Raw genomic sequence first — 20485 nt, 5'->3', positions numbered from 1 at the left:
ATTTGCAAACATATGCGTTAGCTGCAGAGGCCACTTCACGGCACACCGTTATATCTGCGGTCCTAACTCTATAAATTGAGTCTCCAAAGTGTGCAAACGAAACCCCTTGTTTTAACATGAACTGTTAGAGGTAATTCAGTTTGTTGCAAGCTGTCTGGTAAGTGCGCTGGGAATTTTGGTTTGTTGTTTTTTGACAAACTTTATTAAAAGCTTACATGTCAGTACAACGTAATGCCACTCAAACCTGGGAATGAGACTGATTTAAAATAATACTTGCAATGTCCCCAATAACTGTACTGCTGTTCCATGCAAGCCGGAGTTAAAGAACACCCTTTAGATGTGCATTTGAATTGGTGGCTACAAAGGGAGGTATTGAGAGAGCAGAATTAACTGTAAACCAGGCATAAAAGAAATTAATGCAGATGGTGATCTCTGTAATGGTTTTAAGGTATTTATGGGGACAAAACATGCACAGGATTTTAAAGTAATAGAAGGAAACAACTGAGAATTGAAACTTGAAGCGTTTGTTATTTTTGTTTTTTGACAATAGTTATGCTTTAACCATTTCCATACCGGGCACTTTTACCCCTTCCCACCCAAGCCATTTTTCAGGTTTCAGCGCTCACACTTTGATTGACAATTGCGCGGTCATACAACACTGTACCCAAACTAACCTTTTATCATTTTCTTCACACAACTAGAGCTTTCTTTTGGTGGTATTTAATCAACACTGGGGTTTTTATTTTTTGCTAAATTAACAAAAAAAGACCGAAAATTTTGAAAAAAAACACGTTTTTTTGTTTCTGTTATAAAAGTTTGCAAATAAATAATTCTTCATAAATTTAGGCTGAGATGTATTCTGCTACATGTCTTTGGTGAAAATAACCCAAATTAGGATGTATTATTTAGTTTGTAGGAAACTAGAGTTCACAAACTATGGTATAGATCTGAATTTTGATCAATCCTGAAGTACTGACAGCCAATCTAATTTCTTGAGGTCCAAGAATGTCAGAACAGTACAGATATCCCCCAAATGACCCCTTTTTTGAAAAGTAGACATTCTGATGGCATGGCGAGATTTTTGAATTTGTGGGGTTTTTTTTTTTTTTTCAGAAAATGAAAAAATGTAAATTATTTTCACTATTTTTTTTTTTTTTTTATACATACTGTCACCAGTGCAGTACAGCGTCATCATATAACTGGCATGGCGGTGATCAGGGACACTGACTGGTGACAGTATGGAAAAAAAAATATATAATTTTTTATTTTTTTAAGATTTTTTTTTTCATATTTCAGTATGACCAAAGTAGTACAATGTTACCATAGTAACATTGTACTACGTTGGGGAAGTGATCTGTATTTTTTTTTTTTTTTGCTTATAGCAAAGAATTACTTTGCTATAAGCAAACATTTACCTAAATGACATCGATTTTTTTTTTTTTTTTTTGTGCTTAGCTGTTATTTGGCCACAGCTAATCACATGACATGTGCATGTGATCGCTGTGACCATTCACAGCTAGACACTAGTATACAATGGAAGGCATGAAAGGAAGCCATCCATTGTATATAACTGTTATGTGACCTGCTGTGATTGGTCACAGCAGGTCACATGGTACCGGCAACGGCACCGGTACTCAGATCTGTCATCAGCCGTGTCCGAGGTACACGGCCGGTGACAGATTGCGCGGCTCTGCAGGCTCTCGGAACGCTAAGGGATTTTGCCAGTCGCCATTCGGCCATTGGCTGGGTGGCTAATGGTTAAATAGTCATCTGTAAAAGCCACTTAAGTTTATGCAGTGTTGTTTATAGCTAGCCTGTACAGAAAATTAACAGTACTTACTGACTTGATGTTGATTTGAATTTGGAACAACTGGAAATTTATGGAAATATTTTTTTGCCCACATAGTAAATGTATGACTATGGGCTATAATCTAAGTGCCATTATTGATGAATGTTAGCAGTTTTAAAGAAATGTGATCAATACAAGCAGTCTGTCTGGAAAATCTTTTTTCTCAAAATTTCCTATTGTCACGGACAGACGAGTAAACCAAGAAAAAAAACAATCAATTCTTAAACACAGGAAAAACACACACAGGCTGCCTTAAGATTAGCAAAACTAGTTACGTACATTTTAAAGTGTTACTAAACCCACAACAGTAAAATCAATCTCTGTATGCAGTAAAGCATGCTTGTTATACCCGTGGTGGAACTTAAGGGGTTATTCTCTGCATTGTGTAAAAAGGGTGTTTGATCCTGTCTTCTCTGATCCTCCCCTTCTGCTACTGTCCCTAACTCATCTCCTGATAGAACAAAGCCTTGGGGGCAAGCTGCACTGCTCAGTTTGGTGTGTATTGCTAAAGAGTTTTTTTTTTTTTCTTGGGAGAGTGCATGTGATCAGCACAGGGCCAATCAGCACTGTCCAGACAGAGGGTCAGGGGTTATGCACTCTCATAGGACAGTGAAAGTAGAATGAAAACTCCTTCAAGCTTTAACCAGTGTTCTGTTGGACAAAGTCACAAGACTGCTCTGTCTGCTGTGACTGATGAGAAAAGGTAATTAGCAGTTTAGATTTACTAAAATAATTGCATTTCCATGTTGTGTGTACTGTGGGAGGCCAGATATAGTGATTGCAGGAGTTTAGTAACACCGTTAAGACCTCATTTACATGGACAATGTCATACCTCCATTTTTTGTGTGCTTTATAGGACATTTCTAAATGCCTATAAATGCAAATAATGATTTTTTACAATGGCACCATTCACACTTGGCATTTTATGTGGTCAGTCTAGCTGCATTTAGAAATAATAGAATTCTGAGCATTCAAGATCCAACTAGGCACTCTAAATGTGACTAAACACATGTAAGCACAGCTAAAGCAGGAACATCTAAATGCAGGGAAAAGGGATCTAGGAGGCATAAAAGTTGTTTATACTCCCTAGATAACTTCTTAAGCAATTTTTACTGCCAGGTCCAGACATTGCATGGACCTAATAGCGGAGGGATTTGCACACACTCCTGGTGGCTGCACTCTAGGGTGTCTGCTTTCAGAAAATGTTTTGGGGGTTCAATGTAATCTTCAAAGCTAAAACTGTTAAACGTCTGCAAAAAAAGATGCAAAAATGGCTCTGGCAGCGAAAGAGTTTATAAAAAAAAAACAAAAACTAAACTCCGTGAACGTGTGAATGAGGCCTAAGGGGTTAATACAGACAACATGCAACAACAGGGTAACAGTTTCCATGTTTAATTAGTGCACAGAGTCACTGTTGTAAAATAGGCCTGTTCCTAATATTCGGTTAATTTTGGGTTTTTTTTGTTTGTTTGTTTTTTCACTCTGTGCTATGCATATGGTTTTCATGGTAAGATCTGACTTTGTTTTCTAATGTTTGCTGGTTCAGTAGGTTTCGGTTGTACTGATCAGCATAATGCAGGGTTTGGATAACAAGAGCTATTCCTGGCCTACAAGTCACAAGGGTAGAACATAAGCTACTTCCTACTGCATTTTTCAGTTAAAAAAAAGTTAGATTGTATTAGTGGTACTTTTCATTATAAACAAATATTCTTAAAACGGCATGTCTGTGATCCGATGTCTTGCATTAAAGTGGAATTACACTGCATCTGTGCACCACAAACCAACAATGCTGTATAATTCCTTTTTAATATTCAAAGCAAACTTGTCCATCCATCCATCCATCCATGTCTACATTCTTTATTTTGCTGAGAAATCACTTTTGAAAAACACCCCTAGCATTTCTGGCAGTGTCCATCTTGAGTAAGACTCCGTTCACACCAATGCATTGTTAGTGCTTTTTGCAGAAATGCACTACAGTCCATTTAACATGGTTTCCTGTGGAACGTGTTCACATCTATGCTTTTTTGAGCTGCTGTGTTTTTGGAAAGGGTCAGGGACTTTATTGTATCAAAAATGCTGCTTTTTGCTTTTAAAAGAGTTCAATGGAGAATCTGCTGAAATGCATGGTAGTGCATTTTTGGCACGATTTTGCTGCGTTTTGTGTTTTGCATTTTTATTCTGCCCAGCAAAAAGAAAATTCCACTTTAAAAAAAATTAAAAACTGAACAAAACGCTTAGGTGTGAACGGAGCCTTAGGGCAGATTCATGTAGCATTTATTTCCTGGAATCGATATACCCTTACCTCAAGTATTGACTGAACTGAGAACTCTCCCTCCCCTCCTGAAGACTGCTGGGATGTATGACATCAGTTTCTTATGTATGGAAACCAGTAAGCAACTAAAGAAATGTAATAAAAAAAGGTAAATATGCTATACTTTCCTATCTATTTACTAATGCTTGCAACATAAGGATTTAAAAAGTCAATGTTTTGAGAGTGTGAAGTTCCACTTTAAGAAACCCACGTTTTATATTATCTATACATATCTAGAATAACAGTTGCTCACTGGGAGAAAAAGTGGTCATATACCTAGTGCATGCACATTCTTTGGCTTTTATATCTTGTGATCAATACATAGGTATTGTCCTAACATGCTTTTCTCTTGTGTGCAGTGTGCCTGTCATACATTTTTAGATAAGACTGTAATGTCCTACTTTTTTTTTTTTTTTTGCTATATTTTTTTTTTGGTCTTTTTTTTTTTCTTTGTTAATGATGAAATGGTGAACAACCTAGTGCTTCTGCTCATTCAGAAAAGTTTAATTTGCAAAGTGTGGTAACTGCTTTTCATTTTATCTAGAAACAGTCCAGCCATTTGGAGGTCTACATCCTTTAGTTATTGGATACCTTAAATCGGTAAACCGATACTGCTATATTACACTATGGTGTCCGTTTATGACACAGAGAATAGCTGCGATTCAACAGATCTCAGCTATTCTCTGGTCATTCACAGTTTATGACACTCAGAAGATCATGTCAGCCCTTCTCTGGAGATCTGTGTTCTCCCTCCAGATTCTCCAGCCCAGAGCTGGAGAATCGGAGGGACCGAAAACTAAGCAGAGATAATTTACCTCTGCTTAGTAAACTGATCTTTTACTGTAATCTCGCGAGATTATAGTAAAATGAGCCGTTTTCCAGAGTTTGTAGACCGTTCTCCAGCGTTTGAAGACCGTTCTCCCTTCGTTCGGAGAACTGCTTCATAAACTGCATTCACAGGAGACCTGTGTTCTCCGAGAATGCCGGAGAACTGAGCAGTGATCTATTACCACTGGTTCATAAACGGACACCTATATTGCCAAAAGTATTGGGACACCGCTTCAGATCATTGGATTCAGGTGTTCCAATGACCTACATGGCCACAGATGTATAAAATTAAGCACCTAGGCATGCAGACTGCTTTTACAAACATTTGTGAAAGAATGGGTGCTCTCAGGAGCTCAGGGAATTCAAGCATGGTACTGTAATAGGTTGCCACCTATGCAATAAGTCCATCCGTGAAATTTCCTTGCTACTAAATATTCCAGGGTCAACTGTTAGCGGTATTATAACAAAGTGGAAGCAACTGGGAACAACAGCAACTCAGCTACGAAGTGGTTGGCCACGTAAAATGACAGAGCGGGGTCAGCACATTCACAGAAGTTGCCAACTGTCTGCAGAGTCAATAGCTAAAGACTTCCAAACTTCATGTGGCCTTCAGATGAGCACAACAGTACATAGAGCGCTTCATGGAATGGGTTTCCATGGCCAAGCAGCTTCATTCAAGCCTTACATCACCAAGTGCAATGCAAAGTGCAATGGTGTAAAGCACACCACCACTGGAGTCTAGAGCAGTGTTCTCTGGAGTGACGAATTGTGCGTCTCTGGCAATCCGATGGATGTGTCTCGATTTGGCGGTTTCCAGGAGAACGGTACTTGCTTGACTGCATTGTGCCAAGTGTAAAGTTTGGTGTGGGGGGGAGGGATTATGGTGTGGGGTTGTTTTTCAGGGGTTGGGCATGGCCCCTTAGTTTTAGTGAATGGAACTCTTAAGGCGTCAGCAAACCAAGAGATTTTTTTCCAACATGACTGCAAAGGGTGGGCCAGCTCAATATTGAACCCTACGGACTAAGACTGGGATGCCATTAAAGTTCATGTGCATGTAAAGGCAGGCGTCCCAATATTTTTGGCAATCCTAGTGTATGTTGATTGGAGTAGACCTTTCTATCCTGATCTTGCCTACAGGCTTCAGTCTTCTCCAAGGTGTGCATGGCTTTCATTCATAGTTCTGTTTGGGACGTTCAGCAGGTTCAGAGTTGTGAGTATTCCATAACTGAGAAACTCGATCTAGGGAGAAGTTCATCCTAATCTCATTGGTCTGTTTTTCTTTCTAGTTTCTTATGAAACTCTGCTGCTTTCCCACACAGATGTGGAGCTCATTGGAGATGTTTCTTTTTTAAATTTATTACAATTATTTTTTAAATGACATTGTACAAGTAAGATGTTTTAATACTAAAGACATCATTTTTTTATTTAATTTTGGCAAATGTAACCCTTTAGGGTTTGCAAATACATAATGTTTTTATTTGTAGAACAAAAGTTAATGTCTGTTTTTGTTTCATTACTTACAAGTTTGTAGCAAACCTGTGCTGACTTTTAAACAATAAAATGCTTGTTGGGCTGTTCGGTGCCTGTATGTACCTTCATATATCTTCCACAGCTCCCTAGGAACCCCCTAAAACCCAGGATACTCAATCATAGAAATAACTGCATCTGCGAAGTTGGAGCTCTGGCCAGCCAGTTTCACTACCTCATTATTGATTAGTGAATGTCAAATTGAGGAAGCAACAGCAAGGTGTGGTAGGCAGGAAGAGAATGTTACAATATTGGCTTTTTTTTTTCTTGCGTTTTGTTGCAAGCGTGCAAAAAAGTGTGTATGCATTTGTGTGTGCCATTTAGGCACCCCATATACAGTGCCGTACCTGCTGTTTTGAGGATTTTATGGAGCTTACAGTACAGGGTTTACATTTTGGCTTTCAGGTTGCATTTTAGTCATTGGTTCATATTCTAATACAGCATTGTCTTTGTGGTGGCACATAGTCACAAAAAAAGCCAACATTGTGTAAAGTAGTCCATTGTTAGTAGTATATAGTGAAACTGGAGTTTTTGGTTTTTATATGTGTAGGCATGACATCACTCAGGAAAAAGGGATAAAAATTTCTAGTCCTAGTCTGATATAAGAAATACATGAACCAAAAGAATGTACCACGCACCAAGGATGTCAAAGTAGAGCAGACATTCAGTGATCTAGAAACTCTCCTAGCATGGCAGCTGTCCCCTTAACACACTGGGGGGAATTTACTAAAACTGGAACAGCTGTGCATAGTAGCCAATTAGCTTCTAACTTCAGCTTGTTCAGATATGCTTTGAAAATGAAATCTAGAAGCTGATTGGTTGCCATGCACAGCTGCTCCAGATTCTATCTGCTCCAGTCTTACCACATTAAATCTAATAAATACACTTGTTATACAGTATATCTTAATTATCTTTGTTAAATCTCAAATTCGAATACATTTTAAACCATAAATCAAAAGTACCTTTTTGTTCCTCATTAATCCAAATTTATATTTAGTACCTTTACATGGGCTTGGATAGTGTCCAGGTTAATGGAAAAAGGAGACCCATGTCTTACGAAGTGCAAAAAATTATCAAGTATATAAACGAGTGCCAATTAACAGTCGAGTCAAGAGCTAGTTGTCCATTTCTTTCATTCTTTGGAAGGGAATTTATTAAAGCAAGCAGTCTGAAGCAATATGAATCTATCTCATGGTAGAAAATTAAAAGGGAATTGCCATGTTTGTGTTTAGTAATTATATAAACACGAATTCAAACTTTTTGTCCTGTGATTACATACATCAACAGTCATCTTCCTATGGTGCTTTGTGGTGTCTTGTTGATTGCATTCTAACTCACGGCAGTGGACCACAAGATACACACCATGTGTCATGGTGAAAAATGGGTAATGTTTGTTTTCTGTAAGTTTGCAGTGTGTTGGTAGCCCATTCATAATGAATGGGCTGCCTTAACATGGCACATGTTAATGTGCCACAGCAGACCGCATAAGTCTGAATAGCCCCTAAAAAGACAGGCTATTTTTTTTTTTATCGTATTGTTTGAAAATTTGCATCTGATTGCATATTAGTCTGGCTATCAAAGGAACATTTTATTCAAAATTTCTTTGTGTCTATAGTTGCCCATTGTGGAGAAAATTCGAGCCATTGCTCAGAAGGTCTATGGTGCTGCAGACATAGAACTGTCTCCAAAGGCTCAGTCAAAGATTGAAGTTTACACTCAGCAGGTAAAATATCTGACAAAGCATAATTGTGTATTAACTGGCAAAATGGTCAAAACATGAGTTGTATCATCACATATATAAGAGCATGAGATGGAAAGGGCTGGGATGGTTGGCAATCATTGCCCATGTTGGGATTCATCACTGTTCTCAATGTTCAAGCAAGTGACGAATATTACTCCACAGTTTGGAAACAGTGGTAGCCAGCTGAGGTTTTTCTTATGCCTGTCAGCATTTTTTTTTCTTCATGCTGGACAGTGTTGTTCTATATTCTTTTATAATTTTAACAATTAAATGATTTTGTTTGTCTAATCATTTTATACCATATACAGACAAAGAAAGGCCAACTGCAGCTGCCTTTTTGTTATTATCAGGAAAGGTTTAATTGGAATTTGTTCTTGGTTAGCAGGAAATACATTGCATCTGAAAACCACAAACAAAATGCGCGATTTAATTCATTTTTGATATTCAAAGCACTCTCCTATCCATCCATGTATTTGTGCTTTATCTTGCTGTGAAAACACTTTGAAAAACACCCCCTATTTCTGTCATCTTGAGCAAGGACATATGATTCATAATGCATTTACTTCCTGGAATCTATCTGTCCTTAGCTTAGTCATGCAGGCAGGAGAGTGTGCTTAGCTGAAAAACCCCTCCTCCCCTCCCTGAAGACTCCTGGTATGTATGACCTAATTTGCCTGGGCTTTGAAAGCAGGTCGTAACTGAGGAAATAAAAAAAAAAATTTAAAACAATCGAGTATAATTTACATTCCTATCTGTTTACTAATGCAAGCAGCATATTGACTAAAAAGTCAATGTTGAAGAGAGTGTGAGGTTCCACTTTAAAGCCCAATTCTATGCAAAATCAGTTTTTTTCCCAGCCCTCCCTGGAACCCCGCTCTAACCTATCCTGCCCCTCATCCAGGACCCTCGCTGACACCATTTCCTGTGGGGACCGCTAATGTATCACCAAACATTAACCTTCACCATCCAGTCCCCTTCACTCCACTTAGTCCAATGTCAAATCTTAAGAGGACCCCTCTGCTTTCCAGCCAATGAGAATTGTCCAAATCACACAGGCAGTGATATGGACAACTGTACGAAGGACCCATTAAGTAAATAGAGGAGATGACCCTCTATATCTAGCATATTTGCAATGACTCAGGCACAAACTATTGAGTGACATTTTTGCTGCAACAGCATAATTGGTTTGTATTTGCAGTAATTGCATGAACACGTGTCCATTATAAAGTCATTTCCAATATACCCTACGCTTAGAAGGATATAAAAAAAAATCCCACAATGTTAAATCAATTCTAAAGCATCACTGCTGCTACAGTAAAAAAACAAAGAAATGATCAGTTAAAATTCAAGTGTAAAGCACTATAACCCAAATTTTAAAGTAGAGCTGTGACTCCATAAATAACTATCCTTGTCCACCCATGAAAGAGGATGTAAAGTTCACAGATGTTATGTTAAGTCCAAAATCTGTGCTGTAGCAATTCTGTAAATGATAAACCAGCAAAATAACTGCTGTTACCATGTGATTCAGTGAGACGCCTCTCCTTACAGACGAACTCAGGAATATGAGCAGGACAAAGGTCACCTCACAGGTTCCCTAGAACAAACTGAAAGTTTACCTTTTATAGTATTCTTTCAGTAGTCAGCCTTTTCACTTAGCAGCAGTCTCCCAAAGCTAAGAGAATGGGAGAAAGAGCCGGTGAGCCCCAGTCAGCTCACATCTATAAAGGCCTGTGCATATTGTGAACCTAGGACTGATGGTTTTATCCCACCTAGAATTCTACAAAGCATTTGGGTTCCAGGTCCTAGACCACAACTTAAGATCATTGAAAACACATGGTTTTTTTCTCCATAGCAGCAGCAAATCCTGGAGCCCCTCGCCATGTATGAGAAACCTAGATGACCCATATACACCGTCCACAACCCTACCCGCCAGTACCTCATAGTATGAAAACAAATTAACCAGTTGACCTCCAGAAGGTTTTATCCCCTTCAAGACCAAAGCATTTTTCCCACGCAAAGCTTTCTTTTGGGGGTATTTGACCACCACTGTGTTTTTTATTATATAAACGAAAAGATTTTGGGGGAAAAAACATATTTTCTACTTTTTGTTATAAAACCTATCCAATCAGAAAATCAAATTACTTCATAAATAAATTGAGGCCAAAATATATTCTGCTAAGAGAAACACGTGTTTGTAACCAGCGTGAGCAAAAGAGCTGTGTATTGGGAAGTGATGTAAGAATGACTGAATGAGAAAATAAGAAATGATAATGGTGAATAATGCTAAATCGGAAATAGAAAGAAAAAAAATATAAAAATAAATAAAAATATGAAATGAAAAGAATGAAGCAGAATAATGAAAAATAAACCTAAAATTAATAATTTTATTGAAAAAAAGATGGCAATGATGGAATAAGAAAAAAAGTTTCACGGGTGGACTGTATAGAGTCACAGCGCTACCTTACATTTGGGTTGTAGTGTTTTAATTTGAATTTATCATTATAAAATCAGTTGCTCTTTATAGCAAAGATGAGTTTGAGAACTGAGGTTTTTGTCTTGTAGACCAATATCGAGGGACTCTTACATTACATTACATTCTTCTTCAAAAAATGCACTACTGATCACACAAAGCGTTCTTTTGGTGGTATTTGACCACTACCGTGTTTTTTTATTTTTTTATTCTATAAATGAAAAAAGATGTTGGGGGGAAAAAATTTTATTTTCTACTTTGTTGTAAAACCGATCCAATCAGAAAATCAAATTTATTTCATAAATAAATTTAGGCCAAAATATATTCTGCTAAGAGAAACACGTGTTTGTAACCAGTGTTGGCAAAAGAGCTGTCTATTGTGAAGTGATGTAAGAATGACTGAATGAGAAAAGATGATAATAGTGAATAATGATGAATAGGAAATAGAAAAAAAATTATAAAAATATTAAATGAAAAGAATGAAGCAGTATAATGAAACATAAGAAAAAATAAACATAACATTAATAATTTTATTGAAAAAAAGATGGAAATAATCGAATAAGAAAAAATAAAGTTTCATGGGTGGACTATATAGAGTCACAGCGCTACCTTAAATTTGGGTTGTACTGTTTTACACTTTTAATTTCTCATTCTAAAATCAGTTGCTCTTTATAGCAAAGATGAGTTTGAGAACTCTGAGGTTTTTGTCTTGCAGACCGATATCGGGGGAATCTTAAATTACATTCTTCTTCTTCTAATAAATGCACTGCTAATCAGCATATTTAATTAATGATTGTTAAGATTTAGTTTTTTTTCTGCTTTTGACAGGGATTTAATAAACTTCCCATTTGCATGGCCAAGACCCATTTGTCTCTGTCACATCAGTCTGAGAAAAAAGGAGTACCAACTGGGTTCACACTGCCCATAAGTGATGTGCGGGCTAGTATTGGAGCTGGGTTCATATATCCTTTGGTTGGAACTGTAAGTAGTGCTGTAGCCTGTGAACATTTATTGTGTAAACATGTACGATCCTATTCAATTCTGACTCGTGATTTTAGTTATAATGCCTTCCTGTAGAAAGTAATTGGGATATGTCTTTTAGTGATCTTTGTTTTTTCACAATGAGCCACGATGTGTTGCTCTGCAGAGTTTATTTTCTACTATAATGTGTACATAGGTTAAATGCACAGTTTTTTACTTTAATATCTTTATATTTCTAATATGTGTCTGTATATATGTGTGTGCATATACAAACATTAATTCTCCTGTCATAGCGCTTAGCCACAATAATTACATGAACATACAAATATTTCATGGTTTAGTCTAGTTTACGCTCAGTCTAACTTAACCACTTCCATACCGGGCACTTTTACCCCCTTCCTGCCCAGGCCAATTTTCAGGTTTCAGCGCTCTCACACTTTGGATGACAATTGCGCGGTCATACAACTTTGTACCCAAACTAAAATTTTATCATCTTCTTCACACAACTAGAGCTTTCTTTTGGTGGTATTTTATCACCGCTGGGGTTTTTATTTTTTGCTAAATTAACAAAAAAAGACCAAAAATTTTGGGAACAAAACACGTTTTTCTTTGTTTCTGTTATAAATAATTGTTTTTCATAAATTTAGGCCAAAATGTATTCTACTACGTCTTTGAAAATAACCCAAATTCGTATTTATTATTTAGTCTGTAGGAAAGTTATAGAGTTCACAAACTATGGTATATATCTGAATATTGATCTATCCTGAAGTTCTGACAGCCAATCTAATTTCTTGAGGTCCAAGAATATCAGAACAGTACAGATATCCCCCAAATGACTCCTTTTTGCAAAGTAGACAGTCCAATGTATTTCATAACAGGCATGGCGAGTTTTTTGAAGTTGTAATTTTTTTTCATATTTGTCAGTTTTCGGAAATGATGAAATAAAAAAATTTTCACTTTTTTTTTTTTTTTACATACTGTCACCAGTGTAGTGGCATATAACTGGCATGGCGGTGATCAGGGACACTGGTGACCGTACGAAAAAAAAAATAGTTTTTTTAATTTTTTTTTTAATTATTTACATTTTTTTTTCTAAGATTTTTTTTTTTTCCATATTTCACTATGACCAAAGTAGTATAATGTTACCATAGTAACATTGTACTACTTTGGGGAAGTGATATATATATATATATATATATATATATATATATATATATATATATATATATATATATATATATAGAAATGAAAGGTTAATTTTTTTTTACGTAATTTGCTTATAGCAAAGAATTACTTTGCTATAAGCAAGCATTTACCTGAATGAAATCGATTCATTCAGGATTTTTTTTTTTCTTAACTGTGATTTGGCCACAGCTAATCACATGGCACAGCTGGGCTGTGATTGGCCTAGCTTGTGCATGTGATCGCTGTGACCATTCACAGCTAGCTATACTTGTATACAATGGATGGCATGATAGGAAGCCATCCATTGTATACAACTGTCATGTGACCTGCTGTGATTGGTCACAGCAGGTCACATGGTACTGGCAATGGGGCCAGTAGACAGATCTGTCATTGGCCGTGTCCGTGGTACACGGCCGGTGACAGATCGCGGCTATGCTGGCATGCAAACTGCGCATGCCTGAAAGGACACCATGTGGCGTCCACCTGGGGGGATGAGGGTTTTTGCTGGTTAAAGCTGTATTTTCTGTTGTAGAGAAATCTGGATCTTCCTGAAAAAACATAAATGCAGAGCGGACATAGACATTCTGTACAGAGCTCACCACTCTGTGAGCCTTGATCACCTGGAATTTAAAAGCAAATATATTTTGTGTATTGTAAGGGGTACAGGCTCAACCGACAGTGGCAGTGGTAACCATGCCCAAGACAGGGACACCCAAAAATGGTCAAAGCGGGTTTGTCAAACAGTTTAACACATGAGGGCTTCGCCAACAAGTCAATAGCATAAAACAGACAAGATATCTGCACGTCCAAACCACTAATTGATCTTAAGTTAGTTCCTGACTAACAGGTTGTCGCCTAACAGATTCCCTAGAACAAACTGCATGTGTACCTTTTTGTAGTATTGTCAGTAGTCAGCCTTTTCACTTAGCAGCAGTCTCCCAAATCATAGAGTTTGGGGGAAAAAGCCAGTGAGCCCCATTCAGCTCACATCTATAAAGGTCGGTGCATATCATGGGACCTAGACTGGTGGCTTTATTCCACCTAAATTCTACAAAGCCTCTGGGTTCCAGGTCCCATACCAGAACTTATTAAATTTAACCGGTTTGTTTTCTCCATAGCAGCTACAAATCCTGAAGCCCGTCGCCATGTGTAAGTGAGAAACCTATGTGACACATCTACACCGTCCACAACCCTATGAGCCAGTGCCTCATAGTATGAAAACAAATGAAATCCATAATGAGCTAGTTTCTGTACTCACAATTCAAAGTTTATAAAGTTAGGCATATGTGCAAGGTGTGGATTCCAAAGCTTTAAAAAGCTTCCATTTAATTGTAAACCCAAGAACAAACCTTTTAAAGTATATGTAAACCCTCACCTTGTAAAACAACCCAATCAGCTTAAATAGAAATGAAAGGCAAAATATTTGGGGGGGGGGGGGGAGAAACAGCAGTGAATGGCTGTGCGGTTGGGGGGGGGGGGGTTGTGTCAGGACAAGTCTGATCATTAGAGGAGAGCTGATTACGTTCCCAACACAACTAGAGAACTGACCATGCTGTGTTCTCCTGCCTAGTGTAGTCTCCCCGCACCCTGCTTGTGCACGCTCCCTGGGAGCGGGCAACATCGATCGTCAGACGGGACCTCTGTTCAAGGTCCTGATCATGTGATTGGCCAATCAGTGATCACATTCAAAGTAGTAAGCAAGATGTCACTTGTGACATCATTGCTTACTACGTGTGAAATCTGTGAATGATCACAGAGCTCACATGGTACAAGGCAATTCACAACAGCCTTGTACCATGTGACAAGCTGTAACCAATCACAGCTCACTCTGTACTTCTCAATGAGTGCAAGAATGCAGACAGAGAGAAAGAGAAATTATTGCTTTTACATCCTATATGGGTGTAAAAGCAATCAGTGTAAAAAAAAAAAAAAAAAATATTCATCACCCCCCACAAGTAGTACAGTGTCACCATGGTGACACTGTACTGATAGGGTGACAGTATGTATAAAAAATAAATATAAAAAATAATATAAAAATGTAACAAAAATGTTTATAAATTATAATTTTTGGTTATAAACTAATTTTGGATTTTTTTTTTTACTAAAAAGATAACAATCAATTTTGGCCAAGATTTATGAATAAATATTTATTTGCAAAATTTTATAAAATACCTTTTTTCAAAATTTTTGGACTTTTTTCATTTACATAGCAAAAAAAATAAAATCCCAGCGGTGAATAAATACCACCAAAATAAAGCTTTATCTGTCTCAAAAAAATGGTAAATTCATTTGGGTACAGTGTTGCATGACCGCGCAATTGTCATTCAAAGTGTGATGGCGCTGAAAGCTGAAAATTGCCCTGGTCAGGAAGGGGGTAAAAGTGTCCGGTCTGGAAGTGGTTAATAGTAAAGTGGAGGAACTGTCAGCAACTCCAGGGATTTCACACAAAGGAAGCAATACAAAGAGAACAGGATATGTACAAGTACATATGTTTCATACAAGTACATGGTATAGCAAACACATATCAGGAGTATGCAATGTTGGGTTTACATGCTTACCAGTGATGATATGGTGTCTGCATTATATTTTGCAAGTCTTTTTAAATTTATATGCAAATAGCAATTTTACCAGTAATACTCTGCTGTCTCAGGGTGGCAATACTCCCTCACTGTATTGTATCTTTAAAGGATAGTTGACACCCTGTGAACCGGTATGTATAGTGACTTTTCTTTTCTTTACAGAGCTAGATAGGTTAGGCTTAGAATGTGGCTTAGAGTAGGTTTAGATTTTAGGATTTGCCTGTACTTCCACTTTAAGCAAACTAACTTTTTAGCAAAATGTTTCACAGTAGTTAATTACTTCATTCCAGACATTTTGTAATAATGAATAAATGATGTAAGTGAATAGCCCTGCACTCCAAGTTTTCTCAAACTTAATCAATGTTAATTATGTATATAAAGGAGTTGATTTACTACAACCGGAGAGTGCAAAAATGTGGTGCAACCAGTAACCAGCTTTCAGGTTTTTTTTTTTTTTGGTCAAAGTTTAATGGAATAAGCTGAATTGAGAAGCTGATTGGATCCCATGCACAGATACACCAGATTTTGTACTCTCCAGTTTTTAAATTACCCCCAAAGAGTCTAAACCATCTTACAACAATTGAAATGTTACATCAGCATTTGAAATTCTAACAATCATAATTGCAATAACCAAATAAAAGTGCAAATAAAACTGTGCAGATCAGTAAAAAGAGTACAATCTGAAACCTTTCCTCATCTTCCAGTGTCATTGGAAATAATGTGCTTGGTGCAAAATGTGTTTAAGCAGTTTCCAATTACTCCTCTGTCTTCCCCTAATTTTATGATTTGCTTACCACCGTGCACATCCTAACGCTAGGTTTATACCTATGCATTTGCTGCGGCTCACTTTTGCATGAGCACAGCAGCCCATTCATTTGAATGGGCTGCTGTACTTGCAGGAATCGCAGGAATAAAGGTCCCTGCACCTTTTATAGAAGCAGCCACAGGGAACTATGCAATTTCCCACACCCAAAAACATGCTGCATTTTGAGATATGCGAGGGTGCCCTGCACATCTGCAAAATAGCAGCGTGTTTTGGCTACAGGTGGTTGTGGGTGCAGGAATAGGTGCGATTTACATGCGGTTACCTGCAACCACCCAAAACCGTGTGAACCTAGCCTAAGCACTAAACTCACCAGATGGCATTGATCTCGTCTCTCTAAGTTGGTCAAAATTCACGTTTTATCTGAATCCACTTTCTCTTTACTCACAGCAGCTTAGTTTAACACTCTTAAGCCTTGTGATGGGAGTGACTTTGGGGGGTGGGGAGACCCCTGTCTCAGCTCCTCCTGTTCCTCTTATGTCTAAGGCACCCTGTGCCTATTAGGGGGTACAGGGTGAAATGTTCTAATATTGGTGTGGAGATTGTTCATTGTTCTCTGCCATGTGGCTGCATCCCATTGTTGTAGCAAACTATTATGGGATGTAATGTTTGTGTATTGCTGTGGGGGTTGTCCATTGTTCACTGCCATGTGCTTCATCCCATTGTTCTATTGTGTCTTGCTTGCCAGTAAACTATTATGGGATGCATGTGTTCCCTATTGTCTACTGCCATGTGGTGTATCCCTTTGTTCTATTATGTGTCTTGGTTTGGTGGGGGGTGTTTCCGGCAGCCCTTCCCTCCTGATGGGATGGCCTGCTGATGTGTTTCCTGTTCCTGGTTGTATTTCCCTACCCTGTGTATATATATCTTGTGTTTGTGTTAAAATAAAGCAGTTGACTTCCTGTCTTCAGAAGAGTCTGGTGCTGTCTATTTCCTACATGATCAGCGGTGGTGTCCGGGGATCTGTGTTTGGACAGGGAAACGGGAGTCTAACGGAAATACCCAAGTGCAGTCTGGGTCCGGTTCCGTTACAAGCCTCATACACACGATGAGCATATCGGATGAATGATCGTTTTTTGTTTTTGTTTTTTCTTTTCTTTTTGCATGCTAGCCTCATATCGAAAATGAATAGTTTACTAAAGTTACAAAAATTCTTGTAAGACCCAATACTACTACTGTATTGTAATCTTTCATTTCTGAGCACGTGCAAATCTTGTCACTCGATTTATTTTACAGATGAATACTGTACTGATTAAATGAAAAATGTTCATTCTGTTATCGTACGAGAAAAAGTTTTGTGCTTGTCCCTTTGGATAATTTCATATAAACTGTTGTGATCGGCTCTCGAAAGCGGTGTACGATTATCGGGTGATCTTTCCAAAACTGTATTTTTCGTCCGTTTTTCTCATAGTGTGTACTAGGCATTATGTTCGATAGGAAAGCAAGGAGGGAGATAGTTTTTGTTAGCAGGATCATTTCTTGTGGTGCAAGTATGCTTTTCACCTACACTTTCAGTCTCCATGTATACAGGATTAACTGAACACTGTAACATGGCAAAGGTCAGCATGTGGAATCAAATGTGCAAAATTTAGTACAGGAAGGTGCAGCAAGTATTTGGGGGCCCCAAGGCAGCATGATCTATTGTTTGCATATTTCAGAACATAAATAATAATTTTATGTATCTGTCCTCCCTAGTGCATAGCCTCTTTAACAGGTCCATATATTTTGCTTTTGTTATTAATCATGGCCTGGCTTACTGCCTGTAATCAGAAGTTCATGAAGTGGAGAGATAAAGGTGCCTCACCTAACATTCTAGCATTTCAAGTTCAAGAAAAGTTATGTTTTTCATGTTGTTGTATTTTGTTGTAAAAGTGCAGTGCAAAAGGTCTGATACAGTCAGATATTCCTGGACACTTGTAGAGTAAATCTAGTGAAGTGTGTGTGTCAGTGTTCACTAAAATGGGACATGAAGGGGGACACTCAATCGGAAGTCAGTGACTGTAATGCTAATTCAAAGAATTTGTATCCCAAGTCGGAAAAATTGGCATCTGCAGAAGGTTAATCGTGTCAGCCTTTGTATTCCACCATATTTCTCTCAGCACAAGACCCAGGATCCTTTTAAAGTGTTCACTTTACTTCACTAAACGTAGAGGTGAACTAACACTAGACAAACTTTCCATCCACCAGACTCCCAAACCCCCCAGTCCCTGCTGTACTTACCTCCAGGGCTGTTGACCTATTGGCCGGTCCAGCGGTCAGTGGATTTAAAATCCCCGCTCTTCTCTGTCAGCACTTTTAGAACAGACCAGATCCATTCTGACCAATCCGAATCGATTTGGTCCATCCCGGAAGTGCTGGAGGAGAAAAGTGGGAATTTTAAATCACTGGATTTGTTAAGGGACACAGACCACACAGCAGCCCCAGAGATGGGTACAACAGGGATTGGGGGGGGGGGGGTTAACAGGTAGGGTGTCTGGTGTTTTTTACCTTTTACATTTTTTTTCTGTAAAGGTAAACGAACCCTTTAAATAAATTGTTGCATAATACAGATTCTTTGGGTATACTCCCAACATATATTGAGGGATTGCTGCAATGCCTTAATTGTGGATATGTTCACCCCGTCTTTTTCCCCGGTTGAAAATGCTTTGCCCACTGGTTGGTCAAGTCTAAAGAAAGCTATTTATAGCAGAAATGTAAAAGGCAAGACATAAAAGGAGACAGTGACTTTTGACTGTGTAAGATGAGAAGGATTACAAGTGATTTTACAATACAATAGAGCCATTTTCAATAATAATGGCAAATCATCCTCCATTGTAGGAGTAGCCTATATGATGGACTAAATATCTGGCCTAGTGCCTGGCCCAGAGAACCTTAGTTTCTTGTCCTAGGTAACCTGATACATTAGGAATAAGTTGGTAATTTCTCCTGAAATTGGACTTTAGCTAGGTTGAGCTGATACACCACCGGTATTTTCTCATTGGGTTGCTAAGTAAACTGATCTGCTTAAGTGTCCTTATGGGTTCTTTGGACTAAATGAATGGGCCGCTAGGAGTGTGTCTTGCATATAAACTTGACTTGGTATGATCCAGATGAGGGCAGTTATGTCACAATAAGGTCATGCACTACCATCCCAATGTATTAGGCAAACCACTATAGGCCCATTTACTCACTGATATGCGACAGTGAGAAGTAGAGGGGGACTGATAAAAAGAAAATCTTTGTAACCGTCAACCCTCTACACTTTATTTAGTAATTGTATTTGACTTATCTGTTTATCATGACATAATTATTTGCTGATATGCCATGTAGACTGTTTGTGACCTGGAGAATATCCCTGTTTTAGAAATGTGCAAAGTAAATATATGGGTTTATGTGTGTGTGTGTGTATAGATAGGTATAGAATATCAGGGGCATTCAAGTCAAACCGGGACTTTTAAATTTGCGGGTATAAAAAGGGATGCTAGCATGGCGGTATTACATGCAGTAGTAAATGGCAAGTGTGTCCTATTACTGATAGGCGGCGCACATGTCGTGGGCCAGTCCAGAGGTAGTTAATAAAGATGGCAGACAACAGTGTTGGTGTGTGCATGGAACAGCATGTGGTAAAGAAGTTTCTTGTGAACGAAAGCGTAAAACCCACGGATATTTACAGAAGACTTCAAGCACAGTATCGAAAAGAGATGCTCAGCTGCAGTAAAAAAAATTTGAATGGTGTAAACATTTCAAAGATGGGCGTCCGTCTGTCAGTGACGGTGGTTCCCGTGGTGATTCCCAGCCCACAGAAGTCATTCCTGTGAAATTGTGTGTGAGGTAGCATGCCTGATCCTGGATAATGGACATATAACCTGTCATAACCTGGATAATAGACACATAACCTGTCATGAAATTGCAAAAGAGACGAATCTTTCTGTGGGAACGGTGAACACGATGATGAAGTGAAGCAGGCTGTCCTAGGATTTTTCAAGTGTACTGACTATACTAAAGCTTCCCATTTAGTTAAATGATGGGATAAGTGTATAAATGTAGCGGGGAGTATATCGGAAAATAAATGCAGTTTCCACTACTTGAAATTTGTTTTTTTTATAAAAATACTCAGAAGTCCCAGTTTGACTTGAACACCCTTCATGTGTGTCTTTACATTAGTCAGTGTCATTGTTATACTGTGTGCTTCCTATAAAGTGGATGTGAAGA

At 38.2% G+C, this 20485-nt stretch overlaps 1 protein-coding gene across 1 annotated transcript in view; it reads left to right on the top strand.

The window, feature by feature from the left end:
• MTHFD1L (methylenetetrahydrofolate dehydrogenase (NADP+ dependent) 1 like) overlaps positions 1 to 20485 on the top strand; it is a 351175-nt gene that overhangs the window by 233980 nt on the left and 96710 nt on the right. The window contains exons 25-26 of the mRNA XM_089694250.1: positions 8131 to 8238; positions 11555 to 11707. Coding sequence (XP_089550376.1) covers positions 8131 to 8238; positions 11555 to 11707 — 261 coding nt within the window. The remainder of the gene's footprint in view (positions 1 to 8130; positions 8239 to 11554; positions 11708 to 20485) is intronic.

Source organism: Staurois parvus, unplaced genomic scaffold, assembly GCF_062004578.1.
Source record: "Staurois parvus isolate SC_StPar_1 unplaced genomic scaffold, SC_StPar_1.0 ptg000657l, whole genome shotgun sequence".
NCBI classification, from domain to species: domain Eukaryota; kingdom Metazoa; phylum Chordata; class Amphibia; order Anura; family Ranidae; genus Staurois; species Staurois parvus.
This window is presented reverse-complemented; position numbering and strand designations above follow the sequence as displayed.